Genomic DNA, 27,085 nt, shown 5'->3' on the forward strand with positions numbered 1-27,085 from the left:
GCCCCTGCCATGACTCTTCATTAACCAGAAAAATCTGCAAAGTATTCAGAAAATCAGGTAATTATTATGATTCTATCTGATTCATCTTTCCTTATTTTCCCAAAGTTTTTACTGTATCAGTCTTTCTGTATTTAACACTTGTTGTCGGCTGAGTCGTACTTGCTGGTCTTTGTGTCTAGTTCTAGTGTGAAGATGGCGGCTGTCCCCTTGTGAGCCCCTCTTCTCCCCATCTAGCCCCTGCCCAAGGTCTGGAACAGATTACATCTGATATTAAACACATGGCAGCAGTTAGAAAGGAGAAAAGGCGAGCGAAGAAAAAAAGTTCTTAAAAAAGACGAAAGAAAAGAAAAACAGAGTGGATTTGTCAACTAGGTCCCTCCTACCTTCTCTCTGTCCTCTGTTCATTTTCTCAGTGTAGTCTCTTTCTCTACTTTGTTTCTGGGCACTCCTGAGTATGTGGAAGATCATGACCGCTTGTCTGAATAGCTATCAAAAGCACAGACAATGATGTAAGCTTTTTATGTCCTTTTATTCAACCAGCAAAGTTTAAGTTTTCTTATCATGAGGGGGGAAAAAAGAAAAGAAACTAGACCAACTTGTACAGAGACATAAAATATGGTCTGAAATTCTTATATAGAGGCTGTTTTGTAAGAAAAATGTCACTTTCTATTCATTTAATGATGATGAGGCTCCTCAGTGACACTCTTAGATTATTTTGGGGAAAGATTTGAATGCGTTTCTGCTTGCAAGCAGATGGTAATGGTCTTAAACGCATGCCTTGCCGCCAGTCTCCCATTAGAGCGTGTTTCGTAATAGCGTATAAAAAAAAACAAACTAAAAAACACTAGGGCCTGAGATGGCACAAAGACGAGTCTCAGTCTCCAGACTTACTTTTGTAAGGACGGTGGTTATCAGTCCAGAGGAATGTTGGCACACAGATCTTTAAGGTGGATGCAAAACATTCCTAATGTTCCCTCTGTTGATTTCAGTTTTTTCCTGTGAGGGCTCCCATCGGGGAGTCACCAGTCCCCAACCAGTAGGCTCTCTATCACTGAGGCTTGAGCTCAATCATGCTCATCTTGTTCTGTGTACTCTGAACAAACAAGCAAGAAAAGTAACCATTGCTCAGCTTGTTAGTGCTAAAAAACACAGTTCACTTTCTATTGCAGTGTTATGTTTTCCTCATGACTAAACTTAACCTGTTTTGATTGCTCTACCTATCAGGTCATCTGCAAGGTCTCTGTGGGACGCCATGCTGACCAGTAAACACAAAGAGGGGGTGATAGAGGTCCGCCGGCAACTAGTGGAAGCAGCCAGTAAAGAGAATCTGCCAATCAAGATGAGCATGGGTAAGAACCACTATGCCGTGGAAGGAGCAGAGCCCATATCATGTTTCACATTAATTAAAGACTAACTTATACAAAACACAGAACAGTCATATCATATAAAGTATGTAGAATTTTTCTTGCTTAAAGAGAATCATGTGCTACTTCTGTCATGTTTTTCAGCACTCTCAAAAACATTACAAAAGCACCTCCTATTGAAATCAAGCTTCTTTGCCTTGCTGTGTATTTGCCCATGTGGCCACAGAAGGAAATGTGAACCACATGTTGGCTCTGTGACACACACTTACACACACATGCTGCTTGCACACATGCTGCTTTCGAAAACTTTTGTTGTTTGTTAATGAAGCAAAGGGACTGAATCGAGGGATAAAAATATGCGTAGGCACACAAATAAAGTCATTACGTGCACGAGTGTAGCGTGTCCTTGTGCACGTTCACCTTTATGCTACCCTCTGACTTAAAGAGGTAATGGATGTACTACACTCCCACAAACACACATACGCACACACTCCCGTTCATGGCTAATATGCAGGTTAGCATCTGGCAAAAAAGGGGGTGTAAAAGGGAGGGGCACTGTGGTCCCTTAGCTCCTATAATCTATGAGGTAAAGAAGGTCTTGTCTCTCGTAACAGGCAGGTTGTAATATGCTGGAGGTCGCACACATATGCTCACACCCAAGGCACTCTGTCTGGCGTCCAAATCTACACATGGCTGTTTCCTTTCACACACGGCAGTCCCTTTAATTCCAGATGTGTGCAGGCTTTTAGATTTTATTGAGAGAAATACGCAACATCAAGTGACGCTAAAAGAAAAATGTATAAAGAAGGTATAGCACTGAAGCTTCTCCCGCTGGTTCACTGACAGCCTGTTGACTTAATGTTTTTGCTGAGAGAGAGAAAACGAGAGAAGCAGTGAGAGAAGGGGGTACTGTAATATCCTTAACACTGAACCTTTATACCCCGCTGGCAGAGGACCAGAATTCACAAAACCCCCTGAGCTCCCATAGCACCCCCCACAGTTCCCATCCTGCCCACCAGCAGAGTTTTCAATCCATCATGCTCTGCTCCTGAGACCAAGCTAAACCGAGTAACACAAAACACTTAGCATTAATACCTATCTGCTCTCTCAGTGCCCACTCGCTCGCTAGGAGAGGAAAATTTTCCCCCTGCACCCAAGAGTGTTCTCACTCTGGTGGGGTTATGCAGATCAGAGGAGAAAAGAGGATATCGCTGTATTCCAGGCCCTAAATTTTCACATACAGACTGACCCAACTTGGCTTCTTTTCATCTCAGCAGGATAAGATCATCCTGTGAGAAACAGAAAATAATCAATTTCTCAGCGCCTGATATAACCCGTCAGGTTTCTCACAGCACAATAGAATGATGAAATTCCCTAGCTCTGTGTAGGGATATGTACAGTATGTGGTTTTGCAGAGTCCAGTGTTTATCTTTGGTGTTTTTGCTCTTTGCAGGGAATTAGCTGGACAGCTTCGGTTTCATCTTCCATAAACGTGCGTTCATCTCATCCATCTGCTTGTGTTTGTATACATGCGTGGATATGCGTGCGTCACAAGTTTATACCCTCTGTGTATGTGCTGCGTGCACGGACACCGTGCGGTAAATGGGATGTGTTGACAGGACCTTTCTTCCTGTGGCACAGTCCGGCCTTTTAACGACAGAGGAGCGTGAGTCAAGCGGACAGTTGATTTGGGGAAAAATACATTTTTGTAACAGCAAAGATGTGTTTATGTTTAGCAGTGTAATTTCTCCCTTTTGAAAACTAAATTTATATACTCACATGTATACATGTGAGTAAGAGGAAAAATGTTATATTTTATCTAGTAATTAAGGCGGGCCTATTCATTTCTTGTTTTGTTTTTGTTGAATTGGATTCTCTGTCACCATAAAGGAGCAATTTTTTTTTTTTTTTTGTCTGTTTAACAAATGTTCGTCGGATTTATTTAACACTTGGCAGGTGAATTGCCAAGTGTTAAATCAAATTTGGGATTCTCTCCAGTGTCTATTTTTCTGCTTTTCTGCATTTATACCAGGGTTCCCATACCAATGTAGATGCTTATGATTGATTTGATCGATTTGTCCCAACAGTGTCACCAGCTCACGTAGCATAATTCATAAATTTACCTTAAGAAGTGAATTTTAAATGAGTTAAACACACAGAACAAGGAACCTTTTAAATTGCACGTTACCTTTTAAAGCAAATGAAATGAAGACCTGATCGTAGCTTCTTTTTTTTTTTTTTAGTCGTATTTGCTTCTGTTTCTATGAAAAATTGTTGAATTTTATATTGAATGTATTTGTGAAATTTTGTGAAGAGGTGGACCATGGCAGATACAAGCCAAAATATAGATAGAAATCTCTTTCTTCAAAATTACAAGATTGCACATTGACCTTTGTGAATGACTCGTCCTAGGAAATGTCGCTCTAATTTCTGTATATCATCTCTTTTCTGCTCTTGCAGGTCTGCATTATGTTACTACCAGTCACATCCACACAAACTGTTTAACTTGTGTCCCTTAGCCAGAGCCTGCGGTGTTGTCTTGCAGCTTCATGATAGCCAGGGCCAGTCTACCTGGAGCATTTAAAAGCTGGCTTATTAGCTCTTGCATCCCTTTTCTCCATTTATCCAGCACCATGTTATTTGTATGGTTGGTTTTGGGTTTGTCATTTTAGGTTTTTTAAAATGCACAACACTATGCATACTTATTAACATTCAGTCATCCAACTACTGACACACTGATTAGAACCCCTCATTGAGTACTATACTTTTCTACTTAATTAAGTTAATAAATTGGTAGATTTTGTTTCAAGTGATTTCTTCCCATTATTTGTCATGGCCCTTGAGCCATATTGTGACACTCAGATCTTTTAAAATTTCAAAGCATCCTAGTTTACGTTTAAGGAATGAGAATCATTTCATTTGTAAACATAGATTTGTCCTATTAGTCGTGTTAACCACAGAAACGATACAATCAAAATTTCCAGTGATGCACTTCAAACATCACTCTTGAATTTGAATGAAGTCTCCCACCCCAACAGATTCAGTTTGAAATTTACTTTAAGTTTGAACTAAAGAAAAGCCAGAGATAAAAGCTTTTTTTGGAGAGACACTGAAGACACTAAGTGCTGCGACTGTGTAGCTGCCCACTTGTAGCCTCTGCTCTAATGTACAGTAAAGTCTTAAAAGGGTCCCTAACATACATCCTCAGATAAAGGCTCCAACATGTTCCTCCTCTTGGAGTGCATAAATAAAAATCTCTGAGCCTTCCTGTGTCCTCATCCACACAGAATTACTTATGAGGCTGTCCAGCTGCTGAGGCAGGCTACCACTCAGCTTCACTCCGACATCAGACATCACTTACCCTCTGAGTAACCCTGTGCACCTAGAACTCAAGTCATCTTCCAGTAACCGGACTAAATCATTGTTGGCCCTTGCCCCTTCTTACATTGTTGAAGACTTTGATCATAGCCAAGTCTCAATCCCCACTTCTGCACATCAGGCTAAAATGCGCAGAAGATCCAGATGTTTATAGCAAGAGATTAAAAATGTGATTTGCTTTATGGCTGACTTTGCAATAAATGCACCCAGAAGATTCTTGCAATGTCCAAAAGGTTCAGGTTTCCCTACCATCTTGTGTGGAAAAGCTACAGAAACTGCAGTACTGCTGATTCATATGTATGTAGGGTTCTTCTTAACAAAACTGACATTCTGAAGTACTGATGTTATTTATATTTATTTTGAATCGCTTCTTATTCCATGCACACCCAATGCACTGAAGACTGAATGGAAATATTTCTATACTTGGCGCTTGTCACCACCAGAAAGGAATGCACGGTTTCTTGAAATGCATTCAAATTTACAGATGCAAACATTTCGTTTTAAAACAGTTCTTCTGTTTTGCTGCAGCTACGGTAGTTAAAATGAGAGCTCAGCTGACAGATCAGATGACAATGAGAAAACGTAAAACAGATTCATTTTGCATCTGGCAACAGGATGCCTGAAGAATCATAGCACTGTTTTGAAGGAAGTTTAGAGACACAGATAAGAGCTAAGGCTGAACCAGGACTGTTTGATTGTGTAATGGAGTGGAGGCTTTTGTGAGGCTTTCTTGGCTAAAGTACTTTCTCCGTGTTTCTTTCCGATGTTTTACGTTTTCTCATTCTCATCTGGTCTGCTGTAGCTGTAAATTCCGATTACCTTTAGCCTACAGGATACCATTCTGGGTGAAATTATTCCCTGGTTCTGTGCTGAATTATGGTTGGCACATGAAGCTTTGTGAACTTTAGTTATACTGCCAGGATTTTTATGGCTGGATATGCTCACAAAAGAGCTTTTCAGTATTCTGTCTGGACTGGAGCTTATTCTTTAAAAATACTTTAAATTCAACAAGAAACTTGATTCGCCTTCGGAGGCGCTTGCTCTGTTTTGTCTTTAAATGCCACCCAGTGCACTCAGTCCTTCAGTTCATTTCAGAAGGTGTTTCCCAACACATACATATGGAAATATATGTTCCTGTCGTGTTTACTGATTAGCTGTTGTGAATATAACTTTGGTAGCAGCTTTGTGTGGCTCTCCCAAGTATCCCTCCTGAAAATAGTACAAAGCTACACATTTTGTCGTCCAGTTTAACATGTGCCTTTTTGCATTTCTAGTTCTGTCTTTTTAGATTTCTGTTTCGTTTGTATCCTGCCTGTCTGTTTCTCTTCTGGTCATATGTTTTGCCTCACTAAAGAAAACACTGGCCATGTAGTCCAACAGGAAATACTCCCACATCTGGTGCTGGTTCAGAACATCAACATAAAGAAGTAGGCTTTATGGCAAGTTAATGTGTGCCCTTTGTCTATCCCAGCCCCTGACACAACCTCTCATACCTCTAAGCCGCGCTTCATACCACCCCTGGACTTTACACCCTTTGCACTGCTTTTCCTGTCTCTTTAAATGGGAGAAGTTAGGGGAGATTCAGAGGTTCCTAAACAGTAAAAGGAGTCTGGACTCTTTCTGCTACCTCTATAAATAATCAGTGAAAACTTCTGATTTACAGTTATTAGTCATACTCAACACGGGTTCAGTGCCTCTTGTCAGTGTTGCTGCACCTCAGCTATATGTAGACATGCTTAAGCACCTACACACATGCTTACATAGTGCAACATTTATGAGTCACTGGCTAACAACAATCACAGAAACTCTACGCAGGAACAAGCACATATAGAGAATATTCCTTTGTGACTGTCACACGGCAACACTCACGCAAGCCGTGCAGTTTGCTTTCTCTCACCCTGTGGAGTTTTTGCCTATTAAGATAAAGTTATGCTCTACTTTAGTCTCAGTCATTCCCCTCTGCCCCAAGATAAGTGTATGATTTTTTTTTTTTGATTTTTTTTTTTAATGCTGTTATGCTTGGTAAAAGGTTATTGTTGTTTCTGCTTTTGGCTCTTCCCTTCTATGTGTGTGCAGTGTTCCCTCGTTAATCGTGTGGGAGTTACGTTCTAAAAATAACCCGCAATAGGCGAAATCTGCAAATTATTATTTTTTTACAATTGTTATAGATATTTTAAGGCTGTAAAACCTCTCACTACACACTTTATACACTTTTCTCAGACAGGCATGAACATTTTCACACTTTTCTCTCTTGTTTAAACACTCTCAAAGTTCAAACCTTCGTAGAAAAATAACTCCAGTATTATAGAATGAAACCAACTTCAGAGTCACAGTGCTAGCAATCGAAGATTTATGTAAATTTGACAAGGCCAGCGCATTCTGTACTGGACAGGAGACATGGCACAGAAGAGATTGATTGACAATGGTCTACAGCCGATCAGGACACAGAACACAATGAAAACACACACACACAAAAGCACGCAAAACAAAATTGCACTAAAAAAAATCAGTGAAACGGCGAGGCCGCGAAAGGTGAACCGTGTTATAGCGAGGGACCACTGTATAGTCTAATCATTTTCCCTTAATATAATTCTTAAAATGCTGTATGTATAGAATATGTTTGTACACTGTAAACCCAAAAAAGTTAGCAGAACTTAAACAAATTAAGGTAACCAACTGCCTTAAGTTTTTAGAAGTTGATGAATTTCAAAATTGAAGCTTATCAGTACTCCAGTATTTCAGTTACATTTGGTATGTATCTTTTGACTAAAATAAAAGTAAAACGTTTAGTAATTAAATTTTTAAAAAAAGTAACTAGAACTTAAAGTTTTCATTCATGTTTTCATGGGAATTAGTTGACATAACTTCAGTTCGACTGAGTATTTAATGATTTGGATGATTTTATGACAAATTGTGTCTCCAATTCATGGTCGTCATCGTCATCATCATCAATCATCATCAGAAAGGTTTATAGTAGTTGTGACCCAGAAGAAAGTGGGCTAATGCTAGAATTCAAAGTCTCAGTTTGAGGTTCATGATAAAGACAAGGAGATTTTATAAATGGTGGAATGTTGGGGGGTTTTTACGCCCTAAAAACCGATAACCACGGGGCTCCAAAGTTTTGTTGCTTAGAGTGTGGGATTCCTTTCATTCCTTTTTATTGTAAAATACAATCCAGCTTTGACGCATCTTTTACTGAGTAGAGGGTCCACTCTGCCATAAAGTTTAGTGCTTCAAAGGTAGTTGCCCTTTCGAAAGTTTCTCCCATCTTCACCCCAAATCTTTGTAGCTCAGTGTGAGTAACCACCAGGTTTAGGTCTCCTTCCTTCCACCTAAAACATCAGGAAGGAGGGAATTCGATCAAAGTTGATAACTTCATGTTCTGAGGCTCCTGAGCCAAATACAGCAAGCGCTCTGAATACTTATGTCAATGTAATATTTCAGATTTTTCTTTTTAATGAATTGGCAAACCTTTCAACAATTCTGTTTTCACTTTGTCATTATTATGTTTGGATGAAATTAATTTTGAACAATTTCATCCTAAGGCTGTAAAACGTGTGGGAAAAGTCAAGGCGTCTGTAAACCTTCTGATTGCACTGTATACAACGATCTTTGCCAGATTTTGATTGATTAATTTCTTACGGCTCCAAATTGCTCGCTAGATGATAACTGTATCATCTTCCCTCCTTTCAGGCCGTGTGACCCCCGAACAGCTGTGCTCCTACATCCAGCTGTTCCGGAGCAGTAGAGGGGCGCTAGAGAGTCACTGTGGGGTGCTTCAGCTGGGCCTGGCCACGGCCCAGACTCTCCGACATCCAAGCCTGCCTCGCTGGGATTCCTGTCTGGCCTTCGAGAGGCTGCTGCTGCAGGTGCGCGCTCATCTTACACGGCCTTATTATCCATATGTGCTAGAGCCGATGAAAACTTGATGTTTTCCTTTTTAAATGAGATGTGAACATCTTAAAAATGCGATACCACCTATGACAGATTGACACATTTTTGAGCTCTTCAACTGCAACACAGTAGCCTATTTCAGATGAAAGTAGTTTTCTTTTAGAGTGTGAGAAGTGTGACTGAAATAACTTCAACAACACATATCGATGTTAGATAATAACTTGAAATAAAGCGACACTGATAGTTTTAACTAAACTGGAAAACTGCATATTCGCTAGCATTTTTAATTAACATCGCTCCTGTTAGTAAATATGTTATTACCAGTGCACAGGAGGTAGGTGTGTGTTTGTGGTTAGCAAGATGGTGGCAAGAATGTTGTGTTAAACTGACAGCAACAGGAAAAAACAGATTCCTCTCTGTCATAAACAAGGTCAGTTTTGCTTGTAGGGAAAACATTCCGTTCAAGTAAACACGGAGAAAACACTAGATTGCCATGATTTCGTGTAGAGCCTTTGAATCTACAGGAGGTCTTTTATGGTGGAGGCACATGTACATGTGTCTTTGAGCTTTTAAAGGTCGCAGGATAAGTCGGGGGAAGGAGGCGGAGTATAACGAATAAATCAAAAATGAGAGCACAGTCAGTCATCACTCATTCACCTCCACAGCAGTGATTAGTACATGTTCTGTACTTTCTAACACACAATCTTAATGGCGCCAAGCTATGAGCTCACTAATACAAAGCCATTTCCTGCTTCTCTTACCTTGGTATTTTCATTGAGTCGCTCTATACTCCTGAAGCTGTAAAGCAAGCAGTAAGACAGCCGAGTATTTAGGAACTTATTAAACTAAAGCACGGAAAAACAAAACAAGCTCTTAGCCATGCCCCATGCCAAATTAGAATTTGAAAACAACCTCATAAACCTTCATCCTCAGCTGGGGCCATCCCTGTTTTACTTAATAAAGGAAGAAGACTTTAGGGCTTACTGTTCCAATATCCATTTACTTCATGAACCCACTTTGATCCACTGCCCCATGGTTGTCTGCTATACCTGGATAATTTCTCACCACACTTTTTTTTAGTTTTAGTTGTATCTTATGAGAACTAACTTCATTAAAGTGACTGTGTCTCATTAAGCTGATGGTGACTATGTTAATAACAGTGTAGGATACGTGGCACTTGCCCCAAGTTCAAAATTGCATTCTTCAAGAATCAAATCTCACAAGCAGGCCTTGAGCGCAATTTGAGGGTTGTTTGCAATCAAAACTGGCTTGAGTTTTATTGAGGAATTAAGGGAAATGAGTTGTGTGTCCTCTGTGCCCCCTCTGTTTATTTAATCTTCGTATGAGTCCGTTTTTTCCCCCTCTGCTCAACATGGTCAGAGAGAAGTTAATTACTCTATAAAATGGCGGGATGAAATGCCTTTCAGCTCTGCCTGGCAGTCTGGATGTGTTTGCTCTGCCTGAGTGTGTGAGGGCTGCTGTGGGTATGACCGACCAGAGCTGGACGCTCCATTGCTGGTGGACAGTGTGACTTCATTCAGGCCAACACCTCTGTGGTTCACTGGGGCTTTGGATGGGCAGTGACCGAACTGAGGCAAAGGACCAATGAGTTCAAGGCCTAGCCTAGTTCATGCCTTTCCCAAAAGTTGGCTACAAACACAGAAGCACACAAAAGAGATTCTAATATCTCAAATATATCAATTTCTGGTGAAATAAAGGTTCAAAAACACACGTCGTGTAAGATGCTGCGTAATATCCACTATGTGACCTGAGCTGCTGTAGAATAGTGTTCTGGTCCGGTCATGCTTGAGTACTTGTGAGGGTCTTGCTGCTTGGAGGTTAATCAGAAAAGGGTACAGATGTGGTTTTGGAGGTCAGCATGTTAGTGGGACTGTGAAATAAATGTGGTTAGTGTGATACTTAGTATTTATACTGCCACCAGATTTATTACCTCCTTAATAGAGTTGTTACGTGTGTGTGAGCTAGATATCATCTTGGCTGGCAGTGCCACCCTGCCTGCTCTTATACCTCCCTCACTGTTCTTGGCCCTGGCTGTCTGACATAAGACTGGGGTTTCATCTGAATGGTTCAGATTGAACAGGCTTGGAGGCTCTCCAGTCCACAGAATGTGTAGTACTAGGCAAGCTAGAAGGGGTGGGGCAGCTAAGGCAAAACTCAACAGACTCACTCTTTCACCACTTCCAGGAACACTCACTGCTTTACCTTCCCATCACCATCCCAGCCAGGACCTCAGCCTTCCCAAACTAAACATGCACACTTCTACTGTACATCCCTCCCACGGAGAGTAGACTTTGCAAGTTCATTTTTTTAAAAGACCGATTTTTATTAAGGTACGTAGTGTCTCTATATAGCGTGCTGTCCAGCCTACTGTTGATTAGTCTGTCACATCACTGCACTTGGAAGTGATGACAGCAGTGCAATAGAGAGGAGCTAACCTCTTTCACCCCGGCCTGTTGCTTTACTCTGCTGGGATTACCAGGGCATGCCTCTGCAAACATTCAAACTCAGAGTTATTGCTGGTCACAGCGCTGCTCAGACAGAAAGCTGCACTCGGCTGTATGTCCCCATCTCCCAAGGGTAACTCAAACTGGTTGCCTGGTTCTTATCGCTGTCTCTGCTTTAGCTGCATGTTTGTGTTGTAGTCTGAAATGGTGTTTATATGACTAAAACTGAGCTATGAATCCAAAACCAGTACCCTTAACATTACTTTATGGCAGATAGATAACATTGTAAAACCTCTTCTATGTACAGGATATGAAAAAAAAAAAAAATAACCCCCATTATTTCATTAGTTCAGATAAGATTGAAAATGTAAGTATCTGTTGGTTTTTGTTGGCAGGATCTGAGCAACTACAAATATGAACTGAATTGGTCCGACTTAATACTAGATATCCCTCACAAGTTGCACCATTCCCACCATACTGACTTCAGTCTCAGGTGTGAGTGTCAGTGTATGTGCCTCAGTGGGATGTCAGCCTTCATTTTCTTTATCAAAATCATTTGGAAAAAAATCCATCCATCCATTCGCTTCCACTTGTCCTTTTTCAGGGTCGTGGGGGACGCTGGAGCCTATCCCAGCTGTCATAAGGTCGCCAGTCTGTCACAGGGCTAACACATAGACAGGAGACAACCAGTCGCACTCACATTCACTCCCACATTCACACCTATGGGCAATTTAGTGTTTCCAATTAACCTAACCCCACTAACTGCATGTCTTTGGACTGTGGGAGGAAGCCGGAGTACCTGGGGAGAACCCACGCAAACACGGGGAGAACATGCAAACTCCACACAGAAAGACCCTGGCCTGATGGTGGAATTGAACTCAGGACCTTCTAGCTGTGAGGCAACAGTGCTAACCACCAGGATGAAGTGTAATTATTTTCTGTCATCAAGATTAAACAGAGAGTTTGACCTGCAAATTTCAGGAAAAATTACATAAAAGGCTACTTTTTGATTGCAGCTGCTCCCTAGTTGGGTCTTTTGAGCTGACAGAGTGTTGAATCAGTCTTATCCTAAAATCTGTTTAAATGGGGCTTTTTGTGCAATATTTCCACAGAAACAATTTAGTTAAAAATGCCCAACCTGTGAGACCCTCTTTCGTAATCGTCCACAAATTATTCTGCAAGCACACTGAAAACCTACAGTTCACCATGAGGCATGGTTAATTCATCAAGATAAGTCCAGAATAGTTTTTTTTTTTATTATTATTTGTTTATGCATTTGGTGACGTCTGTGTTATAAATTATTATATAGCCAGGGTGGAGCCTGGTGACCCTAACACTCCATTAATAACCCCCAGGACAGTGTCAGTGGGCTCTGCCCTAAAGACTCGTGACCCTCAACCTTTATCCCTTGACACTCTTGGATGTACAATGATCTGCAGAGAATCAAACCTGCAGGTCTGCAGTATGTTAGTAGTTTGACAATAAAAACCCATGTCATCTCCTTTTATATAAAGCTGTAAGAAAGTGCACCCACAATACGTATGCTCATGCAGTTATATATGCAACATCTGGATTGCATCATTTCTTATGGTGACAGAGGGGAAAAATGTTGATATTGGTCCCAAGTAACTTTCATCTTATCTGAGCTGCATGCCAGAGACAGGCAGGAGGCTTTAAGCCTGTAATTGGCCTTTCCCCAGGGTATGGAGACTATCCCCACATCCCAGACATTCCCCCTTATGTTCTGTCACCACTGTGTCCCTGCTGTTTTCTCTGTTTTCCTCCAGATTGTAACAAAGGGGTGTGAATGACTTCGGGGTGCTGCCCTGAGATGTCCACCATTGACCTCCTCTAGTTCCCTACTGTTTAACAGCCTCACATCTGTACTGACCTGGACTGACCGTCTCCCCATCCATCCACTTTCTGTACCACATTCTCCCTCATCCAGCCCGTGTATTATCCTCTCTGTGAGTTTGTTAGCCCTGGAGCAATGCAGATTTGCTCACAGAAGAAACCACAGGAGGTTCAGGATCAACTCCTGTCTGTTTCTCTACAAAGTGGACTCTTTGTCTCTCAGCTCCTGTTTCCTTACCCATTGTTTTCTATAACTTCATCAGGCTTCCTTTTAAATATGTCTTGAGCAGGATTACTGTTTCTCTGTGATGCGTTCCACAAACATATGGCTCACTACAGCATAAGCTCACATGGCCCATGTGAACTCCTGTACTCCACTAAAGTCCACGCCTCTGTATTTTCAAGCATAACAAGCTTTATAAAAATGTAGAGTGGGAAAGAAATTAGTTTATCGGAAGATCAAGTTATTTACCTATCTCTTCCTTCCTGTGTTTAGTTGGAAAGGATTATAGTAAGGGGGAAGAGCAATGATGATCACTCCCAGGAAGACTCAGGAATAGCCCCCATGTCAAGCCAACACCCCCCCCCCCCCCCCTTTCCAGCACCAGTATCCTGAGACGGCTGTGTTTACATTGTTCTGCACAGCTCAGCCTTAATGTACTATCTGTTTAATAGGCAGAGAGAGGTCTGTTTATAGAGGGGGGGGCTTTTTAGCAGAGGTGATGGGTTGGTAGGCCAGAGGGCAAAATCAACTCATCTCACTTCCTGTTATCATTACCTCTCTTCTTTCAGACAGATAGGTGCTTGACTCACCCGGCTTTCTGCATTACTTATCCTTAATCGCCTCGCCATCCTGCTGGCTATAATTGTGTTCAGTTTGTGCCTCCCCTGGAAAATCAAGTAACACAGGAAGGCTCAATCAAGTTGCTTCATATTAGGCCTTGCTGCATTCACTTCACAGCTCAATAGTCATTTGCATGTGCTGCGTTTTAAGTGCTCTACGTCTTTCTACTAAATCTATATCTCAGCCCACTGAACTGAAATTTTATTGCTTTGATGTTAATAGCTGTAGAATTACAACGCTGCAGCGCTCTAAAATTTAAAGGTGGGGAATAAGATGGTCTCATAAGGTTTTGATATACTGAACATTTTCTCTTCTACTTAAAGCGCCCCTCGCTCTGTATCGAGGCAGAGTTGCACTGTCACATATGTACATCTGCGGATATCTTTTGTTCTGGTTTCTATTGTTTACTGCGCCTGTTAAACTGCAGACTCAAAGCCCTTCATGTCAGGAGGATTTTTCATGTGGCCTTGAGTTTTTTCCCCCACGAGTGTGTGTGTTTTGAGGTTTCTGCAGAATGTTTTTCACAGCGTTGGCCAAAGGAAACTCGTTTTTCTCACCCTTGCTCAGACCAAACTTTCATCGCGCTGAAATCGTTGATCTTTCTTGAAGATCATTTACACTGCTCTCTCCACTTAGGCACACTTTTGATATTCCCGAAATTTGTTGTGCTGAGGTGCACTGTCATCTTGCAGTGTTTAGGTGAGGTGGTCTAGGGAACATGATCAGAAGGTAAGGGGGGGGGGCTCATAAAGCTTCCACTAACACTCTCCATCCGTGGTGAATCAGGTTAGTGTGGTCTGCTGACTTGGCCTTCTGGCGTCAGACTTCATTTGAGCATGCTCCAAAAAGACACCACAGACTGGGAAAAATCCCACAATACACAGCATTCATCCTTGGATTGTTAACAGGGAAGACCGTAGAAAAAGCTGACCATTAGGGAAGATGGCGGGGGTTTGCAAGAGGCCCAACAATGACCCACTGTCCCAGATGGATCCGAGCAACGAACCGCATCGTACCTTTATATTCCTGAGACTGGCACACAGACTCTGCCTTCAGTTTTACGTGTCACTGCTCATTGTTGGTGTTCCATTTTTTTCCCATGGTTTTGTGCATCTGAAACTATATCCAGATGTTCTTGTAAGCAGGTGCGTGTGTGCACAGCTATGTGTGCGTGCAACCATTCATGCGTGTGCATCCCTTAATGTGCTTATTCTGGTGAGATTGTCTCAACTTCCTGTTGTCACAAACAGGCTCTGTGTTCGCTGTAGAAAAGCTCCACCTCAGGACAGATTTACTATCAGGTCATTTGTCACTACCTGCTGAGCACAGGCCAGGGAAGGTCAGAGCCCACAGGACATACGTCTTTGTGTTAATTTCTCTTATTTGAAATAGAGACAGAAGAACATTCCAGGACCTTTGACTGTCCTCTTTGGATACTGTTTAACTAAAAGTAGATGAAAGAGTTTCATCAGATTGAAGATTTATTGTTATTGGTCAGTTAATGGGAAAAAGCATATCAGCAATCGGACGATAAACCTCACTGCTAGTTCTTGCATTCTCAGCTTGTCTTTAATCATGCAGGCTTGTGCATAAGTTCAGTAAAGGTGAATGCTCTGACTTGTGAGCCATTAAACAAACACAATCTTCCCACTTTGGTCGTGATAAAAATCAAGGCCCAGGACAAACATGGGTAAATTACACATTACCATCTCAATCGCACCCTCAGTATCATAAAAGGAAAAGAAAACAACATGAAACATAATCAATAAAAGCCAGAGACATTAATAAAACTCAAGGTGAATAACTGAATCTGTACCACTGCCTAAATGCCTCTACTTAAGTGTCTGGCATTCTTCTTCTGTAATGACGTGTTATAGATCACAGGTAATGGGTAAACATGCCTGCTCTGTGCTGTGTATTTTAACATTGACATTAAGACAGATTGTGATGAATTTGCAAAGAGATGTGACCAGTTGCTCCCAAAAGGCTTAATGACACAAGTTTGTGAGATTGCTTATAAATATCTTATTAGAATCAAAGACTGTATTAAGACAGTATAAAGGATGTATGATAGCAAACAATTATAGAAATTATTAGAGACATAATGGAGGATCATCCAGGATATGATCATTAGCTAACAACTCATCAATCACAAGTCATCAACCAAAGAGTGTAGATCATCCCATCACGTCGTGTTTCATGCACCAAGATGGCCACAGCATAAATACTCAACTTGAGACTTTATTATAGGATATTAGCCAGGGGTTAATGTTACCCTGGCTACATTAATTTTCAAACAAGCAAAAAGGAATGAAGGCGAATTAATGTGTTCTGTAGTTGCAAAACATGTCAATGTCTTAATAAACCACAAGTCAGCTGTAGATACAGTAACTTAAGTCAAATAACAAATGTGATGTAGTTTTAGGATGTTTCAGGTTGTATAGTATCACACGATTGAAAGACTATGATGTCATTCACTCTATTAAAGGGATTATCGATAACAAACTGTAAATAAATGCATAAAAATGAACTTGTCAGATTTGTTGCATATCCAAGTCTGTTACTGCAGTTATATTAGAGTTTAAGTTAGCTTAACAATTAAATCTGATACCTGCACACTCTGGACAGGTTGCCAATCTGACATAGAGCTAACACAGAGGGACCGACAACCTAATCCAACTAAGTGCGTGTCTTTGGACTGTGGGAGGAAGCTAGAATACCCAGAGAGAACCCGCACAAACACTGGGAGATGCAGACTCCATACAGAAAGGCCCCCGTCAGATGATGGAGTCAAATTTAGGACCTTCTTTTTATAGGGCAATGTGCTAACCAACTTATTATAGTGCTGCTGCCCTATTATATTATAATATATAATATATATTCAGCCTAAATTAACATGCATTGAAATTCATGGAGCTTAACAGTACTCAGCATTATGGTTGTCATGTTTCAGTTCACATTTCCATTATGTGGTCCTTCACTTTTTCTTAGCCAGTGTGGCCCTTGAAATGATGTTGCCCACCTTCTCGACTAGAACCTCTCTTTGTTTCAGAGTGTAATTGTGAGACGCCAGTCTGCACAATTTTCTTTCCTCTGCACCCAACACTTTGTTACCTCATGCCCGTTCTGTGGGCTACCTTGTGGCCCCAGGGAATTGCCCAGTCACCCATAGGGAACGAGACTGACCAATCACTATGGCAACTAAGCGGTGAGGGTCAAACCAGGTCAATCAGAGACAGACTGTTGCCATCCCTGCTCTGTCATTAATTACGTATACCTCCCCAGGCACTGCTCCATGTGTAATGCAAAGCTGAAAGGTTTGGATCCAAATGGTTTGAGTGGATGGTCAGGTGAAGTTCACCGATTCATTTCATACGTTTATCTGTGACAGGGTCAGACTTGTCTTTATTATGAACCAAGAGAGGGTTTCCACCTCTGACTGTGTTTGGAAACTAATGTGTCAAATAGATATGTCATGTTAGCAATAAGAGCACAAACGACCTGTGTGATGTTACAGAGACCTCTGACTCTAGAGGAAGGCTTTATTTGTTGATTTGATTAAGTCCAGCGTCATCTCAGTGTTGTGCGAGCCTGTTCTTTAGAAGTGGGCATTTAGTTTGATTTGAGCAGCCAGAGCGTACAGAACCCAGTCCTCTCCAACTTTAAATGGTTCAGTGTTTATAGGTTGTGACAACACTTGCTGTGTCTGGTTTAGAGCTCAGCTTTCAAATTGAGCTGGTATTTGCATTTGTTAGGCGCTATGGAGATGAAAAACTGCATGCTGCACAGCTTCCCTTCTGTGTGTGTGTGTGTGCGTGTGTGTGTTTAGGAAGGTTGCCTTTTGCTGTTCTTGGACTGATCTTGTATGAGCTAGAAATGAAACTCATCTGTGGAGGGAAACAATCTCTCTGCTTGCCTTGTAACATGATTGACATAGGGGTGCAAAGAATAGGGAAATACCCCCCAGGCTCTCTGCTGGAGTGGAATCTGGTGATGGTTAAATGTCCTCCTTTCCCCTCATTCCATATTATTAGTGTTTTCTTTCTTAGTTTAGATATTCTGTTTCATCCAAGTGTCCATCTTTTTCCACCTCTAACCCTTTATTTTTCAATTTTTTAAACAATTGGACTTCATTCGTACAAATGTGTCTGACGATATCTTGGTTTTTATCTGGAGTAGAAGGGGAGTATCTGGTCCTGCAGTAAAAAAGAACTGTAGCCATGTGCTGAAACAGCCTGTAAGACACTGGAACCAGAATGGCCAACTTGAAGAAGTACACGCTGATGAAATATTTGTTAATGAATTTGTTTGAAATGCCTTAGAACATTTGCCAAAACACTGGATATGTTTAGTAGAATTATGACAAATAGAAACCACTGCCCAAATAGCTGCTAGATACAAGTGACACAAAGGTAAGTATAAGTATTTTAAATGAGCTACACATTACATAAATGCATTGAATTTGCAGAAATAACTAAAACATGTTGGCTATTGGACAACAGTGCATTTCACAATGCCTGCAGAGCGTTCTTGAAAAGTTTCCACTAACTGTCATGGTGTATACCAACCAAGGCCAAAATTAAGCTGTTCCAGCCCTCCACGCTGCATTTTATCCAATACGACCTCACTAATTCCTGTGTTTTCCCACTCTAGCTTTCATCTGGAGTGAACTCATACACCCCACTTTTTGTCTACTATTGTTCTCGCTGCATTTAGAGACACATGTGGGTCTGTTTGTCCCACTGCTGTTTTCATGGAAATGGGGCAAGGAATAAAAGTAACCCAAAACGAGCAGTGACGCCGAACCGCTAATTATGAGCGGGGGGAGGGATGAAGGGGCCCGAGGAGGAGGAGAGGACTGCTTATATACATTCCCCCTTCTCACAATCTCCAGCTATAAGTCTCCATCTTCTCCACCCTACTGTTTTGTTGTTTTGCTTTTGTTCTGAGTTATTTAAGATGCTGTGTCTTTCATGTGTGCAGTTGTGATCTCTCTGAGCTTTTAGCACCGTGGGTCGTAACACAGCAGAGATGTCTGCACGACGGGTGCCAGTGACAGCAACAAGTTTTATGTTCTGTGCTTGTGCGGCATAATAATTCATACCTTTTTATGATTTGATGATTTTGTGTTCTGTTTAGGTGGTCATGTTGGTGTTAAAATTGTCAAAAGCATCTGCCTTTTTAGTTGCTGATTGTGAGTATGAGGATACGATCATAGGAAAAAAATAAAGCATTTAGTCAAATGACACATTAAGCACATACTGCACATCTGGCCGTGAGGATCTGAAGTTCAGATGTCCTCGTTCACACTGCACTAACCACTTCTCCACATCCTGTCTAAAGCATAACAGTACAGAGGTTAAACTGCAGAATCCAATTTTTATTTTTGCAAGTTTGCATGACTCCAGTCTGCAGTTGGCTGTCTCTGTTTTTTTCCCTTACTTTGTTGAGCAGGCAAAACTTTTGCTAGACACATTTGGTGAAATATGTCATAATGCATTCATGAAATAAAGCAATTTTTAACATGACTGAGTTTAGAAAAACACAGTCCTTAAGCCAGGCTGTGTTGCCAGTTAGATACACCTATCGAATAGGGGTGCAACGATACACAAAATTCACGGTTCGGTTCGATACTTTGGTGTCACGGTTCGATATTTTTTCGATACAAAAAAATGTTCATGCCTTTTTAATTTGTCATTTATTAAAATTATAAAAATATATTTTAACTCAAAAGTACAGTTTTTAAATTTAACCCTAACCCTTGTGCGCGTTTTTTATTTTGACAGCGAATGCGCACCTGCGGACCACTTATGTGCAGCCCTGGTTATTTAGCTCGTCATATTGCAGCCACAGAAATTCTTTTGTCCATGAAACCATAAAGCTGCACTTTCTTTTTGCCTTATAGTCTCATTTGTCATAACTTCTCCGTTTTGTGGTAAGCTTTTCTTTGGCTGTCACTTCTTCACCCTGACCTGTCTTATTTGGCTCAGCAGAACTAAAATATATATACACTGCTACTTTTACACACGACTCACATAAGCTCAGCGATTCTCTGCGCGATCAGCCTCTCACATGTTTAAGCTTGCTGCGGGAGATTTCACTTGTCATGTTTGCATAGTAAGCTAACGATTAATAAGACGATGTCAGAGGAATTGGTGCACAAATTATCATCACTCACAGATCAGTGCTGTCATTGCAAAGTGAAAGCAAAAAAACAAGCGCAAATTCAAACGCGATTTCAATATGTCACATATTGACAGTGGCTCACCGATGCCAATGACATAATTACCCAGCTACATTTCCGAAAGAATGCAAAAGCATTGACATATATTTTTCCTACAATAGCCCGACGGGCAGGGCAGAGAGATTTTTGTAGCCCGACTGGAAAGATCGCTAGCTCCGGGACGTCGGGCTAGCGATTTTGCAAGCCCTGTATCTGATTGAGGAATCACTCATCTTTGGAAAAGAGAGTTTATTACAGAGAAATGTCTCTTTCCAAAATAAAAGCTATACTATCCGCTTCTTCTGGGCTATATTCTCAGCAGCATAAGGAGAATCACGTGCTAACAGCTGTCTAAATGACTCGGCTAAAGTTAGTAGCATGCTTGTTGTTTTTGTCTTTGCACTAGGATGATGTCGGCGTAAATGTGCACTCATATTCGTTGTGTTCCCACTAGTGCTTTCAGGTTAATCTCGTTGAAATGACCTTAACGCCACAACACGGCAAATCTCCGTTAACGAGCTACCGCCGATCGCCCCGTGCATGGGGCTAGACGGCCAACACGTTAACGAGCTAACTGCGCTAACACACTAGTTCACACCAATGTAATTAAGCATTGCATGGCACATCCAACATACTGTTTTACTTTAGTCCATGACTCGCTTACCTTCAGGGTCATACGTCACATGAAAACCAAAATAATTCCAAACGCCAGATCTGAATGAGGGTGGGGGAGGTCCATCTTGCAAGGAGAGCTTAACTTCTGTCTCGCTAGCTTGCCCTGCGCTCTTCCTCCTGACTATGCTGTCTGTGTTGAGCGCTCAGTGGATCTGCGCTCGACAGTGCAGCCTAGGCGGAGTAGTCGAACGCAGATTCACTGAGCGCTCAACACAGACAGCATCGTCAGAAGGAAAGTTGATAAAATAAATTACAAATGTTGTATTGTTCGATACATATGCGTACCGAACCGAAAGCACTGTATCGAACGGTTCAATATCGATACGAATATCGTTGCACCCCTACTATCGAACTATAATCTTTTCCAACACAGAAACTCTGCAATAAATCTCATTTATAAAGCTTATCATATTCAGTTTGTCTTAAGACTGTGCCAGAGAGGTTCTGACTCAGCTCTTTGGTCATATTGGACGCTATTGTGAGAGACACTCCATTAAATTATAGTAAAGTTGGTTGCAGCTCATAGTGCTTTATCATTTTGATAAATATCAATAAATCCCAGTGAGTTTAAAATAATTTGACATCAACTATAAAAAAAAAATTGGTGTGTGTGTGTGTGTGTGTGTGTGTGTGTGTGTGTGTGTGTGTGTGTGTGTGTGTGTGTGTGTGTGTGTGTGTGTGTGTGTGTGTGTGCGCGCCGTACTCTTTTTCAACCAGTGTTGGAGGTGGAGGTAAAATGTTTTGGTTGAGTGTGTTACTTATAGTTTTCTTGAAAACAATTACACCTGCTGTTTCCAGGTCTTTCTGTAACTCTTGGACAACTCGACTGATAATTCTTTTTACTCCTCTGTCTGAAATTTTGCAGGGAGCACCTGGTCATAGTTGATTCATGGTATGTTTATGGTGAAATGATGTTCTTTCCACTTCCACATTATGACCCCAACAATGCTCATTGGAACCTTTAGTAGTTTAGAAAGTTTCTTCTGTAACCAATGCCCTCAGTATGTTTTGCAACAATAAGTTGCAAAGGTCTTGAGAGAGCTCATTTGTTTTACCCATCATGAGATTTTTTTGTGTGACACCTTGGTAATGAGACACCTTCTTATAGTCCATCAGTTGGGACTCAACCAGCTGATATTAATTTGCACTAAGTGGCAGGATTTCTTTCTAATCACTGATGGATTTCAGCAGGCGTCATGACTTTCCATGCCTTTTTGCGCCTCCCTTGCTTCATGTGTTATTATTACACCTAATTTATGGACATCTGTGGTTTGATTTCTTTTCATGTGTGGACTGGATTGGTTGTTACCGACATCTGGTTCATGTCAGTAGCACTTACAAAATTGGTGACATGTTAAATATTTTACCCGTTGTATACTATGAATATCAGAAAAAAGTGGATATTCTGTCATACATATACTGCTATCGCAATGCTCATATGAAACAAGTACAAGTAATCTCTGTCAGTGCAAGGCTCAGGCTATAGGCAGCTCTTAGTGCTCTGTTTAAAACTGGGGGTTTTTCTACTCTTGGATCTGTATGATTTAGCTCTGGCTGTGAGCATACAGGGAGTGCAGAATTATTAGGCAAGTTGTATTTTTGAGGAATAATTTTATTATTGAACAACAACCATGTTCTCAATGAACCCAAAAAACTCATTAATATCAAAGCTGAATGTTTTTGGAAGTAGTTTTTAGTTTGTTTTTAGTTTTAGCTATTTTAGGGGGATATCTGTGTGTGTAGGTGACTATTACTGTGCAGAATTATTAGGCAACTTAACAAAAAACAAATATATACCCATTTCAATTATTTATTTTTACCAGTGAAACCAATATAACATCTCCACATTCACAAATATACATTTCTGACATTCAAAAACCAAACAAAAACAAATCAGCGACCAATATAGCCACCTTTCTTTGCAAGGACACTCAAAAGCCTGCCATCCATGGATTCTGTCAGTGTTTTGATCTGTTCACCATCAACATTGCGTGCAGCAGCAACCACAGCCTCCCAGTCACTGTTCAGAGAGGTGTGCTGTTTTCCCTCCTTGTAAATCTCACATTTGATGATGGACCACGGGTTCTCAATGGGCTCCAGATCAGGTGAACAAGGAGGCCATGTCATTAGTTTTTCTTCTTTTATACCCTTTCTTGCCAGCCACGCTGTGGAGTACTTGGACGCGTGTGATGGAGCATTGTCCTGCATGAAAATCATGTTTTTCTTGAAGGATGCACACTTCTTCCTGTACCACTGCTTGAAGAAGGTGTCTTCCAGAAACTGGCAGTAGGACTGGGAGTTGAGCTTGACTCCATCCTCAACCCGAAAAGGCCCCACAAGCTCATCTTTGATGATACCAGCCCAAACCAGTACTCCACCTCCACCTTGCTGGCGTCTGAGTCGGACTGGAGCTCTCTGCCCTTTACCAATCCAGCCACGGGCCCATCAAGACTCACTCTCATTTCATCAGTCCATAAAACCTTAGAAAAACCAGTCTTGAGATATTTCTTGGCCCAGTCTTGACGTTTCAGCTTGTGTGTCTTGTTCAGTGGTGGTCGTCTTTCAGCCTTTCTTACCTTGGCCATGTCTCTGAGTATTGCACACCTTGTGCTTTTGGGCACTCCAGTGATGTTGCAGCTCTGAAATATGGCCAAACTGGTGGCAAGTGGCATCTTGGCAGCTGCACGCTTGACTTTTCTCAGTTCATGGGCAGTTATTTTGCGCCTTGGTTTTTCCACACGCTTCTTGCGACCCTGTTGACTATTTTGAATGAAACGCTTGATTGTTCGATGATCACGCTTCAGAAGCTTTGCAATTTTGAGACTGCTGCATCCCTCTGCAAGATATCTCACTATTTTTGACTTTTCTGAGCCTGTCAAGTCCTTCTTTTGACCCATTTTGCCAAAGGAAAGGACGTTGCCTAATAATTATGCACACCTGATATAGGGTGTTCATGTCATTAGACCACACCCCTTCTCATTACAGAGATGCACATCACCTAATATGCTTAATTGGTAGTAGGCTTTCGAGCCTATACGGCTTGAAGTAAGACAACATGCATAAAGAGGATGATGTGGACAAAATACTCATTTGCCTAATAATTCTGCACTCCCTGTAGAAGCAACCGACCTGCTGGTTAAACCTTCCATTTGCAACGAACAACCAATTAGATGGAAACTGACTCAAAAGGAGGAGAAAAAAGACTATTTTTTGTTATGGCTCATGGACATTGGAGTGCCAAAATGGCTCTGTGGCACTCCAACGTTTCGGGTCAGTCAAGCAGTACTTTTATGTATTTCAGATCCAGATCATCATTTCAGTATTAAATCACTGTAGAAGTGCATTTAGTTGGGGGGGAGCAGTGTCAGATGTGTCAGAATCATCCGATTTACATTAAATTTACATAGTATATTATTTTTTGCAAGTGTTATAAAGAAAAAGGAAAAAATAATTACTCTTGTTCTCCAGTGGCACAGAAATCGACATTAACTCTTTTGTCCAATATCATGTGAGACTAAAGACATCTGAATGACAACAATAAAATCCCTCGACTGTTGTGACCTAAGTAGTTAAGGTTTGTACCACATGGATACAAATGCAGCAAACTGCAGTTTGGTTTCTGGACAGTTAGGCTTTTACAATTTGTCCTCTTTCAGCTAGCTTTTGCCCTTTATGTCTAAAGATAACTGTGCCATGTAGCACTGGCACAAAAGTGTGAGTTTAATTGTTTAACTTTAATTGCTTTGATACTCATTAATCAGACATTTTTATCAGTCTATTAATTGTTGCAGAACTTTTTTTAGGAGATTAAATCAAAGTATAACAGCATTTTATTAGAATGGAATAAAACTTTATAATATTTTGATCTACAGATTTATGAAGTCCTGAAGTGGAAATTTGTTAACAAAGTATACCAAAAAGTGTGTGGTGAGCGCAAGTCTACAGACTACTGAATACAGGCGTTGTGGTACAAATTGGATAATATTAGCCGAGTGGTATACTTGGGTGCACTTTAGTACTTAAGTCATCAAGCACAAAGTGACACTATAGTTCTCACAGTCTTAGTGCTGTTTGGAGAAGATGTACCTCTTTGCCAGTGTGATGTGTTTAGTTCTTGTTTAACAGCGAGGCTCTGCGCAGCGTCACAGGATAGACAAACAGACAGACAAGACATTAGTGATGTGTTTACCATCTGTTCAGGAAGGACAGAGATGATGGGAAGGGATGAAAAAGAGAGACATTTATTTTCACAGTGTATGAAGAGATGAATGGTGTCTGAGGATTTACTGCCAGACATCTACTGTTATCAGTTATCACAGAGGTCAGGCAAACGTCGTGCACCCTGTGACACATTGTCAACTTTAACTTGGAATAAAGGCCAGAGATGGTCAGTGATTGTGGGCCCAAGAGGTGCAAGGGATATAGTCAAATTTGAAACAGCTGAAAACATTTTAAGCCTTTTCCTTAGTTGAGAAATTATCCACCCAAATAGAATGTGTGAGAAACATCAGCAAGCTGTTGTCTTTAAGTTGTTGTGAGGGATGTGTGATGCGTGAGGGGAACGCAGCACGTGACCCAAGAATTCTGGGAAGTGAAGAAGAGCCATAAGAACTCTAGGAGGAGTATGATAAGGATTTGGGTATAATGTATGAAGGGGAGTTCAGTGTTCAAGTTTAGTGAATCACTTGGACTCATTTGTCCAACACCATCTTGATCCTTAGTCATTCTAAACTTTCTTGCAAAAGCCCTCTGGAGCTGTTACTTGATTAATGCTATAATACTTGTTAGTGTTGGCAGTTGTGATTTCACCATTTGTGATTTGTAATTGAATCTTGTGCGTCAGTACACCAATCATGTTAGCACAAGTCATCTCTGTGCTATGTTGCATATTTATGGAAGTACGAGATCTATCCACAAATCATCATAACTTGCTGAATTTTCAACCAGTGTTTCACAGGTTTCTAGCCAATGCAGGATGTGTTTATATAATACTTGATGTTTGGTTAAATTGGAATGTGAGCTTTGATACTTCTTTTGTAGATTAAATTTCTATTTTCATTAGTTTTTAAAGTACATTCATTTTCTCTCAGCATAGTTGGCATGTCATTTTGTATATGCATTTGGAAGTCAATTAAAAATTACTCCTGATATCCCTGATACACTATGTGATGGATTCATAAATCTTGGAATGGGGAGAGAATAATGGGGATGGGGATGTGTTGCGTCTAAAACCAGGTTTGGGGGGTGGGGAAAGGTGTTAGCCTGTATTAATGGTTTAAGCTTGCTTCAGTACTTCTCCTGTTAGTGTTTTTAGCTGAGCCATGAGCTTAAAGCTCTGGGAATGTTTGCGCAGTAGAAATCCTGGCTGATTTTGTTTGTATTGTTCCATTTCAGAATGTGTTTTGAACCAGAGTCAGCAGACCAGGACTGTTTCGTTTTCACACAGACGCACACATATATTCATACATAAAGAGAAGTCAGCCATGCGCTCATCACCCTGCCTGTCTCCATCCTGACCCCAACTTCTGTCTCCTTCAGCCCCTGTACTTGTTTGTGGCTATCAGTCTTTGCCACTTTTCATGAAATGTGGGTCAGGCTCAAATGAATTGCCAAAAAGAGATCCTGTTAAGCCCTCTGATACTCAGTGTTATAACAGATGGAATTCATGGAGGGTGATGGGTGTTACTGTGCAGACATGTAGTCTGCAAACAATTCGCTGTATGTCTGTGCTCGCGCTCTTGCCTGCATGTTATGTTGTGTATAGCTTCTCCTGTGACACGTCAGTTAACATAAGCATGGCACAAAATGCTTCTGTTGCTATAATTTGGTGTATGTTTGCATTAGTAAGGCAAAGTTAAACTTGTATTAGTGGTGACATGCTAGTATGTGTGTGTGACAGAGGACTGTTGTGTGTGCAGAATTCAACCCAGACACAGGACTTGGGTTACTCACAGAAAAAGCTTTCTTTTTATGGTCCACTGCTCTGACATGCTGAGCACAGACAGAGAAGTTACTGTGTTTAAAAAAAAACATCTTGCAAAGATGTGTTTGTCAGTAACGCTTTCAAATTTTGGAAGTTAGAAATAAACATTTTATCTCTTCTCAGCTTTTATTTTGAAAGTTCCTTTCATCACTAGCCTTGACTGTGGCTCCAGTTTCCTAACTCAATTTTCTCTTCTCCTTTATGTGTGAACCATGGCTTTCCAATAAAAAACGGATTGAAGAATCTGCCTGTAGCTCTTTATTATGCGGTCATTCAAATCTTTAATTGAAGTGTTTGTATGCACACACTGAAATTCAGGTCTTCTTTCACAATCTGCTGATTTTAAAAAAAATAAATACTCAGACATCTAAAGTTAGCCTCAGCTCAGACAGTAAAATGACCTGG

At 41.0% G+C, this 27,085-nt stretch overlaps 1 protein-coding gene across 1 annotated transcript in view; it reads left to right on the forward strand.

Annotated features, from left to right (window-relative positions):
- scfd2 (sec1 family domain containing 2) overlaps positions 1–27,085 on the forward strand; it is a 102,467-nt gene that overhangs the window by 12,621 nt on the left and 62,761 nt on the right. The window contains exons 3-4 of the mRNA XM_085448669.1: positions 1,225–1,349; positions 8,436–8,611. Of these exons, the coding sequence (XP_085304795.1) occupies positions 1,225–1,349; positions 8,436–8,611 (301 nt within the window). The remainder of the gene's footprint in view (positions 1–1,224; positions 1,350–8,435; positions 8,612–27,085) is intronic.

The sequence above is a fragment of the Copadichromis virginalis genome, linkage group LG23 (genome assembly GCF_057382275.1).
Source record: "Copadichromis virginalis isolate Kocher_CV1m ecotype Utaka linkage group LG23, C_Virginalis_male_GT1.1, whole genome shotgun sequence".
In the NCBI taxonomy this organism is placed as follows: domain Eukaryota; kingdom Metazoa; phylum Chordata; class Actinopteri; order Cichliformes; family Cichlidae; genus Copadichromis; species Copadichromis virginalis.